The following is a 14357-nucleotide window of genomic DNA, read 5'->3' on the forward strand; positions in this document are numbered from 1 at the left end:
ATAGCCGCACCTGCAGAGCAGCTCTGGCAGACCTGCTCGGGACTCTGGGACTCTGCCGTCTACTGAGGGCCTGCAGCTGCTGGGAGATGGCCTCACTGGTAAAGGCACTTAACGTTGTTCAGTTTCAGCTCTGAGCACTGCAGGAATCCCCCCAATCCTCTGCCCACCCCCGCCCCCCAACCTCAGGCAGCTTTACCCAGCTTGTGGGCACGCAGCTCGGGGAACCAGGGCAGGCAACGAAGAATGTGTCCTCCAGATGCTGGAGCTCTGGCTCTGCCGGCTGAGAGCTGCCTCCATTACACAAGTGCAGGAGAAGAGGCGGAGGCCCCGTCTGTTGCACCTCCCCTTCCCCCACTGTCACAAGCCCCCTCTAGGTGACTGTCAGGGACTTTAAAGGGACAGTCCCCTTTTCTCCCCTTCTTTATCTTTTCTCTCCCTTATGGGGGACGGGGGCAGACATCGAAGACTAGGATATTCAAAAACTGCTACATATATGGGGAAAATTAGAAAGTGATCACTCATGTCCAGAGAAAGGTTCAGAAAAGACCTGAAAAGAACTGAAATTTACGATTCTGGCTGATCCTTGACACAGAGACAGCCTACAACAATAAAACAAACAACCAAAGAGCAAACCCTGGGAGAAAAGGAAGAAAGCTTCAGAGTTACCACATTATTAGATTCAAATGCTCAGTTTTCAACAAAAAAATCACAAGAGATACAAAGAAGCAGGAAAATACGGCTCATGCAAAGGAAGAAACTAAATCAACAGAAAGTGTCCCTGAAAAAGACCAATGGAAATAAACTAAACAAAGACTTTAAAATAAGTGTCTTAAAGAAGCTCAAAGAACTAAAGGAAGATGTGCAGAAAATCAAGAAAATCAGGTATGAACAAAATGGAAATATGAGTAAAGAAAACACACAAAAAGACATCAGAAAGAAATTCTGAAGCTGAAAAGTACAATAAATGAAGTTAAATGACCACCAGAGATATTCAAAGGCAGATTTAAGCAGGTAGAAGAAAGAATTAGCAAACTTGAAGACAGGATGAGGATGAGGATGAGGATGAGGATGAGGATGATGATGAGGATGACGATGACGATGATGATTTAAAAAGGGGCGCTTGGGTGGCTCAGTCGCTTTAGTATCTGATCATGATCTCACGGTTTGTGAGTTCAAGCCCCATGTTAGGGTCTGTGTGGACAGCTTGGAGCTTGCTTCAGATTCTGTGTCTCACTTTCTCTCTGCCCTCCTCCACTTGCACTCTGTCTCTCTCTCAAAAATAAATAAGTATTAAAAATAAAACCATGAAGATAGGACAATGGAAATTATCAAGTCTAAGGAACAGAAGAGAGACCATCAAGCAGACCCCCATATGCATTGTGGGAGAAAGAGAGGGAGACAATGGCAGAGAAAATATTTGACAAAATAATGGCTGAAAACTTCCCAAATTTGAGTAAAGACATGAATATAAACAACTAAGAAACTTAAAGAACTCTAAATAAAGTGAACTCTAAGAAACCTACACTGAGACACATTACAATCAAACTTTCAAAAGACAAAGAGAGAATCTTGAAGCAGTGAGACAGAAGCAACTTATCACATATAAGTTATCTTCATACAGTTATAAGCAGATTTTTCATCAGAAACTTTGGAGGCCAGAAGGCAGGAGGCCAATATATTCAAAGCATTAAAAGAAAAACAAAAACAAAAACTATCAACCAAGAATCTTGTACCTGGCAAAACTGTCCTTCAAAAGTGAGGGAAAAATAAGACATTCCCAGGTAAGCAAAAGTGGAGGGAACGTGTTACCACTGGACTTGCCCTGAACGAAATGCTCAAGGGCACATGGCAAAACAAAAGGGCACTACACAAAAATTCGAAGCCATGAAAGGAAATCTAGGTTTCAACAGAGGCAAATACATGGGTAACCATAAACATGATTATCACTGTAAAAATGATCCGTAATTCCACATTCTCTTTTTATATGTAATTTAAGAGCATAACAGTTTAAAAACAACTGTTTGTCTAAAAGCTAGTATTGTTTAACTTCAGTTTGTAACTCCACATTTTGTTTTCTCCATGATTGAAGAGACTAATGGATTTAAAGCAATTACTGCTTTATGTTTTGGGGCATAGACTGTATAAGGATGAAGTGTGGGGGACATGACAACTCCAAGGGCTGGGGACGGAGCTGTAAAAGTTATTAAACTGCTGCAGGCTATTAAAGTTGACCCAACCCTCAATTAGAGTGTTACAACTTTAGGATGTTAAATGTAATCCCTTTAAACACACACACACACACACACACACACACACTATAGAACATACACAAAAGAAAGCAATTTAAACATTTCACAATAAAAAAAAATCCATCAAATGGGAAGTAAGGCAGTAATCTAGGAAATAAGGGACAAAATTATATAGAGAAAAAAAATGGCAAAATGATTGAAGTCCTTCCTTATCAGTAATTAAAGTAATGGTTTAAGCTCTTAAAAGACTGAGATTGGCACAACGGATAAAGACAACACAATCCAGCTATACATCACCTTCAGGAGACTCACTTTAGATCAAAAGACACCAATAGACTGAACGTGAAAGGATGGAAAAAGATACTCCATGCTAACAGTAACAAAAGGGAGTGGGGGTAGCTATACTCAATCAGACAAAATAGACTATAAATCTAAAAAAGCTTACGAGACAAAAAAGGACACTGCATGTGAATAAAAGGTTCACTACAGCAAGCAGATCCTAAACTGCGACTACGTATGCACCTAACAACGGACCAGCAAAATACAGGACACACGGACGGACAGGATGGAAGGGAGGAGGAGCTCCACAGCAGGAGCTGGAGATTTCAACACCTGGCCCACAGTGACCCACAGAACAAAACGCAGAAGATAAGGGCACGGGACAAAAACACGGTAAACCAACTAGATCTGACAGAAATTTATGGACCACTCCACCCGACAAACACAGCATCCACATTCTTGTCAAGTGCACGAGCCATTCTCTAGGAAGCAGCATATACTACGTCACAAATTAAGTCTCAACAGATTTTAAAAGACAGACATTACATAGAGTATCTTCTCTGACCACACACGAAGGCACGAAGACAGAAGTCAATTAACAGAAGCAAAATTGGAAAATTCACCAATCTGTGGATATTAAAAACACACCTTAAAACTCTTCCCTTAAACCACAAGTAATTCTAGATGGGCTAAAGATTTAATCATAAAAACATAAGTCACAGGAAAAAACGTGGGTAACCAAAAATTTTTTCATTCAGCATGTGGAAAACTCTTTACCTAAGACACAGAAGTGAGATGCCATAAAAAGACTGATTAAATTTTTAAAAATTGTATATGAAAAGTATCCGCAATAAACTGGCCAATTTCCTTTACTTACAGAGAACTTGCACAATCACACCAATAGAAAAGTAGGCAGAAGATGAACAGGGAAGTTTATAGAAAAAGAAATTAAAAGGCCCGATAAAAATAAAGGACACTCCAACAAAATTAAAGAAATGCAAGTCGAAACGATGGAACACTCTATCCAGCCAGAAAAATAAATTAACAATTTAAAATGCCATGTGTTGCGTGGGTCTGGGAAAACAACTTACTAACTGAGGCAGCACACAGGAGCCACAGAGAAATTACGTGCTCACGTGTCTCTTTATGATGACAGAGAGGAGACTTAAATTCCTGCTTCAGTGATCCCTGAACCATCTTAATGCTCCATATAGAACCTGCAGTCACTGAAAGAGGAAGACAGCGAGCAGGCTGCGTGGCACAAAGTCCAGAAAGTCAATACTGGAGCAGGAGAAAACAGGTGAAAACCAGAGTCTTGTCCGAGAAAGTTGGGAGTCACCTCCCCACGCTCCCTTTAACTGCCAGTAGGATCAGAGCAAACACCAGCCAGTTCTCTGGGATTATTCAGCTCTCCCTTTCCCTTCCTCCACACCCCCCTCCAGCCACACTCTACCACTTCCTGGTAAAAAGATCTTACAAATTACTGCTACTAAATTTATTCATGTGTACAATGCAGATGAGTACTTTTTTGGCGTTATTTTTAGGGAATAAACGACACGATGTGTGTAGTAAGTGGCAGATTAACTAAGCAGTCAGGAAATGATACCCGCAGGTTAGATGCTACGTCATCCTATTCTATAATTTATTCTCATGGTTAAATAGTTCTACTATGTATTTTTTCTATGTCTTTTACTCCAACTTAACTCTTTTTAAAAGAATGCAAGATATTTGAACAACTGTTAGGGGCTCCTGGGTGGCTCAGTTAGTTAAGCACCTGACGCTTGGTCCTGGTTCAGGTCATGATCTCATGATTCATGAGTTCAGGCCCTGAGTTGATCTCTGTGCTGACAGTGCAGAGCCTGCTTGGGATTCTCTCTCTTCCTCTCTCTCTCTGCCCCTCTCCTGTTCACGTTCTCTTTCTCAAAATAAACAAACATTAAAGAAACAATAATAAAATAAAATAAATGTTAAAGTGGCAAGAACACATTTAGTCATCGCTGTTCCAGGTAAAGAATTAGCAGGGAATGGACTTTACTGCACTGAACACGAGATGACCTCACTTAGCAAAGGTGACGGTTTCACAGGCCGCTGACCACAATCACTGCTGTGACGTTTTGTTTCCTAGAGATTCTGGATGACCCAGAATGAACCTCAGAGAAACGCTAACTGGACCCCTCACAATTAAGTCACTAAAAGCAGAGCACTTTGATTTTTACCAAAGGGAAGAAGATGTACCTTCCATGAAGGTATGTCTGCCTGTCCGCACAGACATATCCAAGACTGAAATTGTGTGCCCCAGCAACGGGGAAATGTCCCATCCGACTCCAACTAAGGGCAGAGCCCCTGACCGCACTGAACGCCGCACCTCTCTGCATGCTCTCCCGCTTCCCTCCTCCCTACCACACCCTCCAGTGTCCTTTCTTTTAAAAGGCAAGAAAGGACATGGGCGAAAAATGCCTTTTTCTCGGGACATCATTCATTGCAAGTAATACTCTGAGCTACCCTTGCTGTGATCTTCCCACATTTTCTTTTTTCTTAGCTCTCATCCTCTGCTTCCTTTGATCCTTCCCCATCTGTCCTATTTATTTACACTTCCTGTGTTGTCACTTATCAGACAGTATGAATTCGGTCTCTCCTGTGTGCACCTTGACACAAGACCCATGTCCTTCTCTTCAGTTGCAGGATCTCTTGCACAGCACCCTGCAGAAAATCTAACAGGAGGTGCTGGAAGATGTGCTGAAATAAGCGAATAAGGGGTGCGTGGGTGGCTCAGTCAGTTAGGTATCCGAGTTGGCTCAGGTAATGATCTCGTAGTTCGTGGGTTTGAGCCCTGAATCAGGCTCTGTGCTGATGGCTTAGAGCCTGAAGCCAGCTTTGGAGGGAGGGAGGGAGGGAGGGAGGGAGGGAGGGAGGGAGGGAAAGAGAGAGAGAAAGAGAGAGAAAGGGAGGGAGAGGGAGAGGGGGAGAGAGAAAGAGAGAGAGAGAGAAAGAGAGAGAGAGAGAGAGAGTGTGTGTGTGTGTGTGTGTGTGTGTTTATGTGTGTCTGCCCCTCCCCCAACTGCACTCAGTCTCCCTCACTCTCAACAATAAATAAACATTAAAAAAAATTTTTAAGGGGCGCCTGGTGGCTCAGTCAGTTAAGCATCCGACTCTTGCTTTTGGTTCAGGTCATGATCTCAGGGTTCATGAGTTCGAGCCCCACACAGGGCTCTGCACTGATGGTGCCAAGGCTGCTTGGGATTCTGCCCACCCCTCTCTCAGCCCCTCCCCTGCTTGTTCTCTATCTCCTTCAAAATAAATAAAAATTAACTTAAATATTTTTTTTACAAGAAAGAAAGAAGCAAATGAAATATATTATCTACACAGCAACATACTGCAAGGCACCCGGGACCAGGGGCCACAAAACCCCTGGGCTCCAGGGTCACTACTGCCACCTGCTGGTCCGCAGCTCCGGACAGAAGCATTCCAGTATCAGTTTCCTCTTCTCCAAAGGGGATCTTTTACTTTCTCTGCTATTACTTACAGTTTTACAACATGAGATGATGAACGTAAAGGTCACTGTTTATGTTCATTTAAACCGCCAAGATTACTTCTCTTGATCAGTATCATTTGCCCCCCAAACCTCCTACATTTAACTAGGGGCAGTGCAGTTATTCTATTAGGAGAGGCAGATTTCATTAATGCGTTTATTTGCTTTTTCTTAAAATAAGCCCGATGCCCTGAGCAGCTTGCCCTCCACAAGTACACACAATGCTACATTCTGAAACAGAAATGGTCCGTGGTAATGACACCGTGTTTCCCAACTTTAATTATGATTTAGATATAAGTCCTTGAGTATTTCTTACCAGGTTCTGGAAGGTCTAATTTTGCGCGCTTCAGTTCTACCATAGAAATCTGAAGTTGTTCTATTACAAAGTCATCTTCGAAGAAAAAGTCCTTTGCCAGGGTCTCCTGAAGGAATTCTACGAGTTCTTCCATAGACAGTTTCATCAGGTGTTCTAAGAAAGAATGAGAGAAGTACAAACACTGCAGCAACAGCTATTTCAGGTTGAGAGAATAATGCATTCTATTCTGGGGTTGTATTTTTCAACAAGGGCACAGCATACAGCTTGTACATAGCTTTGTAAATACCACTGACGCTCTGAAAGATAAAAATGTTTTCTGGGGTACCTGGGTGGCTCAGTAAGTTAAGCGCCTGGCTCCTGATTTCGGCTCAGGTCATGATCTGATGGTTCAGGAGATCAAGCCCTGCCTCGGGCTCTGCGCTGACAGTGCAGTGCCTGTTTGGGATTCTCTCTCTCCCTCTCTATGTCCCTCCCTCTACTCACACGCTCGCACACGTGCTCTCTTTCTCTCTAAATAAATAAATGTAGAACAATTTTTTCTGACATTAAAGCAGTCACAGAGAAAAGCAAGTACTCTGGAGAGAAGGGGGACATGAATTCTGCTAAATACCTTTTCACTGGTTTACTTAAGACTATCCATACCTTCGACATTAATATTAATCCAGAACAAGCACTTGCTAGAGACACAGGCAAGCCAGGATGACGTGAGGGCTTTCTGGTCTACTGTCAGGGAGCTCCACCTCCCACACATGAACCCTTTTCAAGTCTCTATTTTACTCTGTCAGAATTTCCAAAGAATCTAGATGATTAATTTTATTTGTATTTTTACTTATGAAACTAGTTTTACTTAAAAAAAAAATTCAAATTACAGATACGAAATAGAAAGCAAAAATCAGCTAAGATCCCACTAGCCACTGCCCTACAAGTAGAATGTGTATACACATGTATCAATTTAAAAACCTGATTATACTTTTGAGTCCACTGCATATATGTACTATTTACTTAGTCGTCTAACACCAGTTAGGTTATTATTATTATTATTTATTTTACTATTTAAAACCACTGTGTGAAAAACCTCCCATAACAATGTCTCTAAATATGATTAAGGCAATCAAGAAAAAAACAAGAACAAAATCGTAGAGAAGCTGTCGCTGATTAAGGTGCCCAGACACAGTTTTTGAAGTTTTAGATGGTAGTGAAGCACCTTCGCATGAATCCTAGAGCTTCTGTCTTCCTAACTAAGAAAAACCTATGAAGCAGCAGACACATTTTTTTCCTATAGCTATTTAGCCCAAAGATATGATAGGATATAAAGTAATTATTATGCTTCAAGTTTACTTGCAAAGGGTGAAGAAGCTTTTCACTTGCCAAAATTAAGCAAGAGTAATATAAATAAGGGGTGCCTCAGTTGGTTAAGTGTCTGACATGAGCTCAGGTCATCATCTCACAGTTTGGAAGTTCAAGCCCCACATTGGGCTCTACACTGACAGCGCAGAGCCTGGAGCCCGCTTCTGATTCTCTATCTCCCTCTCTCTTTCTACCCTTCCCCTGCTTGTGCTCCCTCTCTCTCAAAAATTAATAAACATTTTTTTTAAAAGTCATATAAATAAAATATAATTTAAAGTGGTGAACAGGGCTATGGAGAAATACAACATCATGATTCTACCTTCTCACTGTTTAGCAAACACTAAACTAATATATATATATATATATTTTTTAATAAAAAGTATACTTTTGTTCCACATCTTAGTCACTTCATGATCCAGAAAGGAGAAAGGACACGGAGAGGAGGGGGGGAGGGAAGAGAATGAGGTGGGGGAGATGGAGAGAGACTGATTTCGTGGCTTTGCGACAGCCCCCGAGGCTCGGGACACAGCTCGGGGCGCGGTGGCCTGCGTGCTGCAGGAGTGAGGGCTGGCTGTGAGCGAACTGAAGCACAGCACTTCCGATTCCCTTTCAGAGTAAACAATACACACTTGATTTTATAGGGACTTTTCATTTGTGTCTAGACTTTGGATAATCTGAAGTCATGTTTTTCAAGTAAGCAATCAAACGATTTTGTATTAAACTACCTAACATGTACTTAGAACAATGCCAAGCACAACAGGGGGAGAAAACTTACAAAACATGACCCCAAGTACTCAGTTAGCTTATAATTTAGGTGGGAAGCTGAACAGATGAGTCTTCCAAGAATAACCTAAGAGGGCAGGGTGATGAACAAATGGGAAACTGCGTCCCAGATGTAGGCCTGAGGTGCTCGGTGAAGCTCTAAGGCTCCCGGGGGCTCTCTTCTCTGCAGTCACAAGAGGAGTTACCAGGAGGAGTTACAACTGTAAAGGTGGAACAGAGGCTGAAAGGTGAAGAAGGCTCTTCATCTTCATGAAGAAAACTCTCATTTCCTGATTTCTAAAGTAAGGCCTACCATGCCACATTTAAACAGCCCTTGAAAGCCTGCAACGGAAGACTTGAAAGCCTTGCTGCATTTAAGCGGCTGGAGACAGTGGCTGCAGCTGCCCCAGAGACCATGCAGTCAGGTGAGAGAGAAGCAGAAGGCTCCCCACCTCCAGTCTACGGCTTGTTGCTGGATGCGTTTTTCCTGGATGAAGGGACAGTGATGGACAGTGTCCTCTCTCCAGACCTCTGAACTAAGGGCCCGGTTTCTCTCGTCTCTGATTACAAGCCTGGGATTCAGACCGATGAAAAGGAATACGGAAGCAAACGCTTGGTCAGAAGAATATTATCAGCGAAATCAGGGCACTGCGTTCTATTGCTTCAGTGTGAAAATGAAACTGAAATAGAAAAACCAATCCAAGACCTCTGCAATGTAATCAGCTTCTAGTCATGTGAAAGAACCAAGGAAAGCCAATTACCAACTGAACAGGGCTTCTTCATGGACTTTCAAGAATTTCTTTAATCCACCACAAATAGAAAATGAATTTGAAACTGGGCGGGGAATGAGAAATCAGAGTTAAATCAAGCCTTGATTTTCGTGAAATCCTTAGACTTAAACATTTTCTTACTTTTGTGTAATTTTAAGATTGTATAAGACATAGCGGTAAGAACTCGTTCTCCTTCAAAGATGTAGATATCCCATATTCTGAGGTTTAGTGTAAAGGGAGTCTATAATTGAAAACAAAACAGAGATAAGATTAACAGCTCACCCTCATCTGGTATTTATAATTTTATGATTGGGTTTGTAAATAAATACTCACACGATCAAGGAAACACTGAAAAAACCATTTCATTGTGTAAAAACTTGTGTAGATTTCTTGAGAATCCTGAAAAAAACAAGGACTTCAAATTTCTGGATTGCGGAAAATGAAATATGACAATCTAATACTAAAAGTTAGGAAAGCTGTTGGGAGGTGGCTGTCAAAACTAGACATAAAACCGTTTTATTCCAAATCTTTTTCATGCTGGAGTATTTCTAGTTTTTTCTCTTCTTGCTCTCTTTCTCCCTCAATTTCACTTCTGGAAATCACTTTAAGGATAAATCCTTCTCATACAGGATTATAATACAGTTTGATTTTCTAGAATACATTTTACAGTGAACTAACCCTGCTTTATTAATTTATCGTGCTTTATAGTAGAGCATACATATGGTTCACTAAAGATGTCTGTATGAACCTTAAAGTACTTTTGGTGCCATAAAAAAGCCTCCAAAATTACTGAGAAATAATGTATCTTTAAAAACGGTATTATTTGTATATATCATCTGCAAACTCACAGTTTGATTCCATGAGTTAGGGCTGTGATGGTTCATCAGTACTCAATTTCACAAATCTTGGGGTGCTTGGATGGCTCAGTCGGTTAAGTGTCCAACTTCGGCTCAGGTCATAATCCCGCGGCTCAGGAGTTCGAGCCCTGTGTCAGGCTCTGTGCTGACAGCTTAGAGCCTGGAGCCTGCTTCAGATCCTGTGTCTCCCTCTCTCTCTCTCCCTGCCTCTCCCTGCCTCACAGTCTGTCTCTCTCCTTCAAAACTAAACATTAAAAAAATTTTAATTTCACAAATCTCATGCTCTTCAAATACCTGGCAATGACAAGTGCATAGGAAATGAACTGGACAACACTGCAAATCAGTCAAGTAAGTGAGACCAAAGGTTGCACTCAATCCCTCTAGTTTCATTCCTGGTTTAAGTGGGTGTAAGTCAATGTCATATCTACCTACCAGGTGTTGCTTAAGCTTGGATAGAAATTTATTCAGTATTTTTTCATGATGTTCTTGAAACCTCAAGAGTTTAGGAAAACCTTGAACAAAGAAGCCTAGAATACAAACATAAAAAACATTGCTTTTCATAAATAATACCAACAAAAATCCTTCTTTTAAAATACAGCACATTGCTTTCATTTTTAACTGTCAGCAACAACAAAAATCCAGGAATTAGTAAGATATTTGTCCTCCCCAGCAAGGAAATAATTGTGTATGAGCTCTGGGTAACGAAACTTATGGTCTGGCATTCGTTTGCCAAAGATCTCCTATAATCTTGTAAAAATATAAAAGAGGACAATATTTCTGAATTAAAAGGGAAACTGAGAAATTAAGAAAAGATAAAAACTGAAGCCACTGATCGGGATTATCTGTTCTCTTAAAGTATCTTAAAGCATATCTTAAATGCACAAATATTTTTAAATTTATTTTTTTTATTTTATTTAAAATCAAGTTAGTTAACATATGGTGTAACAATGGTTTCAGGAGTAGAATTCAGTGATTCATCACTTACATATGACACCCAGTGTTCATTCCAACATGTGCCCTCCTTAATGCCCCTCACCCACATAGCCCATTTCCCACCCCAAACCCCTCCAGCAACCCTCAGTTTGCTCTCTGGATTTAAAAGCCCCTCATGGCTTAAATGCACAAATTTTTTTACAGATTATTCTAATCTTGATGCCTTATCATTTTATTGTACTGTCAACATACTATATAACATTACTTTTTTTCAGGCTTACTTTAACAACTTCATTAGTCCTGTGCTTCCAACGTTTTTATCGCTTTTAATCCCTTCTGTAAGTGATAACTGACATCAGCTAAGACATTCTGGCATGTATTATACGGTCAGTGTGATATCTAAAGTTGTAGTTTATCCCATCTGATTATACAATACAATCTGTAAGATTTCTAGGAAGTAACAAATCATCAATGGTAAATTAGCACAGATTTTGTAGATTTACCTCACGGAACCTCACATGTATACTTATTTACAAGTTTCCATTCAGGTATTCTACACAATGCGTTCTAAACAGGATGTATTCTCAACAGATGCATCATTTCTCCAATTAGTTATTTCCAGCCTGGGCTTTCTGCAACTTTTTGAAAGATGCTCATAGCTGTCCTCTGTCTTTAAAAAAGAATCCAGAGGAAGGACCGGGTGTCATACAAGCTCTTCTTGCATATTCATGATGCATAAGAGCTTCTTAATGCTTCTAACATGTTTTCTAAACTAAAGAAACTTTGTTTAGCTCTCTCCGCCAGACTTAGTTGATCTTAGAGTCCATCCTTTTTTTCATAGAACATCTGTTTCCCAAAATTAAAACTGTGTTCCTCCAAGAACCCAAGAGACATGCTTTTGGGACACACTGCTTTACAATCTTTAGGGAAGGACTATTTCTTAACTGAGTTTTCTAAGGTACTTATAAAAATTTCCAGAGATCGAGATTCTATGCCTCCCATAGTAACATCTTCCAGAGAAGTTAGGTCATAAAAAAAAAATCTGTATCTGTGCCACTTTCCTGTTCAATATGATAGGAATGGGAACTGGAAGAATTTCAGGAAAGTCTCATTTTGAAAAAGGCAATGCCCCTCAGTAATAAACACCAGCTCAAGGATGCTAATAACATTCTTCACTTATTAGTGATGTCCCCGACTTGGTATTTTAAAATCTCATTTTCTTCAGCCCTCACTTTATTCTACACACTTCTAAATGACATCACTATCATACAGGAGATGCAAAGAACCGAGGCAACCTTTAGTTATAAAATCCCCTCGGCAGACCTAGAAGCAAGAATCTCTAAGTACAAACTTACCCACAATAACGACCTAAGCTGCACAACAAATGCAAACGTTAGGATAGTAAGAATATTATTTTACAGATCAGACTGGTGACAACTGCTGAAAGTAAGCTGTCAGGTATGTTTGAGAGAAAGGACTTCCCTGAACGTGGGCAGTCTTCCACGTGACTGCATACTACAGAGACTGTAACATCCCTTGTACTTCACACAGATGAGCAACACCAGCCCATGGTGAGGCAAAGATGGATAAGGGTCAATTATTTTTCTTCAAGATGCCCTTTCAAATGACTGGCTGATGGATGGCAGTTCAATTATGCTGCATCTTACTTCTTACTTGTGGAGTCTACTGATGGGACACCAAGTGTCCAGAAACGGTTCTCATTAGGAGGAGGAGAAGTAACAGTGGTCATTAAAAAAAAAAAAAAAAATTCACTAGGAAAACTGAGGGAGACGGCCAATTGTGTGTGCATGTATACACACACACACACACACACACACACACCCCACCACCACCACCACCACCCCCACCCCCACCCCCACACAAAATACCACCATAGAAAACCACATGGTAAGAATGTGAGATTTAATAAGCTATAGTCCTAATTCTGAAAACGTTAAAATATCACTTTAAACATGTGGCAGGTTCCTCACCGCATAAAGCTTACTCACAAATGGAACTTAGATGATCCATTTCTTAAAGTGATTCATGTTAAAAATGTTTTTAACTTGGTGTTATCACATGGATGGCACTGGGAACATACTTTTGCATTATATGGGCAAGTGGCACTTTTATTTCTGAGAGAAGCTGCAATCCAAACTCTTTAAAATTTCTTGAACATGTGTGGCAGATATAGGAAAAAGGTTATTAAAAACAATCTTCTAACCCGAGAACCAAACACTCATGCAAGTTTTCAGATATTAAATAAGAAAGTACCCACAGCATGCTATCAGCAGCCTTTTATTGGGAAATGGAATAAATTTTATGGCTAAAAGAAATAAAGCACGCATGTCACTGAAATGAGAACTGCGTGACAATCTAAACGTTGTGGTCAAAAGACAGCTTTTATTTCTCCCAGTAACACAGCTCTTCCTAAATTCCTCCAAACCTGAACGAGTTTCTTCCAACTAGGGGCAGGTGAGGAAAGAATTTCAGAATGCCAACAGTATACCTCGAGGTAAACACAACAGATATAAACGTGAACAGAAATGTTTAGCAAAGTTCAATAAAGAAGGAGGAAGTAAGAAATGACTCACAAACACTAATCAGCTGAACAAGCTCCCAGACATTAAGTTTTTGTCCTTAACCCTAAAAAGCATCTTCCAAAGTTTGACTTCGTTTTAATTTACCTTTTCTCCCTTCCTTGTTTATTGTGTTTTGTAAACTCTGGGGTTTTCTTACCATGCATGGCATGTTTGGGGCCTGAGAACAGTTTGACCAGGGCCCAGAAGGCATCCTCTTCATTCATGTACATGAGGAGCAGAGCCGTGATCTGGCTCATCCCCTGACAGTATCCAACTTCCTGAAGGTAAACGAGAACAAAGAGACTGGGGGTTTTCAGATCGAATCACACGAATACACGCATATAAAAACCTGCCCTACAAAATAATCAGAAAATGCTTAAACACATTAAACAATGGGTAATTCTACAGATAAAGACTACAATTTTTACAACACTGAGCTATATGTTATAAAAGAATAAATTTGTATTCAAGAATAAATGCAGAAGTGTGGACGAAATCTAAAGCTACATGTATTTTTGTTATTGCCCATTCAGTACTGTTGCTATGTCTTCTGTAAAGGGTGCTGTTTACTTTTCCTCTGTGTCTATGATTCTCAGTTCAATACTCCTCCTCTCCCCAGACTCCCTGCTTACAATGGGGCCTCAGAGCTTCGTGTCTGTGCCTCATGAACCGAAGCTGCTGGAGGAGAAGAGGTCACCTGACTCCAGAGAACAGTTCATCAGCTGCACTGACT

General features: G+C 40.6%; 1 protein-coding gene across 2 annotated transcripts in view; it reads right to left on the reverse strand.

The window, feature by feature from the left end:
• Positions 1–14357, reverse strand: part of USP6NL (USP6 N-terminal like) — a 177284-nt gene that overhangs the window by 23793 nt on the left and 139134 nt on the right. For both annotated transcript variants that reach the window (XM_039246017.1, XM_039246016.1), the window contains exons 10-14: positions 13782–13902; positions 10542–10636; positions 9586–9651; positions 9394–9493; positions 6374–6526 (exon numbers count right to left, since the gene is read on the reverse strand). In XM_039246017.1, coding sequence (XP_039101948.1) covers positions 6374–6526; positions 9394–9493; positions 9586–9651; positions 10542–10636; positions 13782–13902 — 535 coding nt within the window. The remainder of the gene's footprint in view (positions 1–6373; positions 6527–9393; positions 9494–9585; positions 9652–10541; positions 10637–13781; positions 13903–14357) is intronic.

This window comes from Hyaena hyaena, unplaced genomic scaffold, assembly GCF_003009895.1.
Source record: "Hyaena hyaena isolate Hyena2069 unplaced genomic scaffold, ASM300989v1 scaffold_276, whole genome shotgun sequence".
NCBI classification, from domain to species: Eukaryota; Metazoa; Chordata; class Mammalia; order Carnivora; family Hyaenidae; genus Hyaena; species Hyaena hyaena.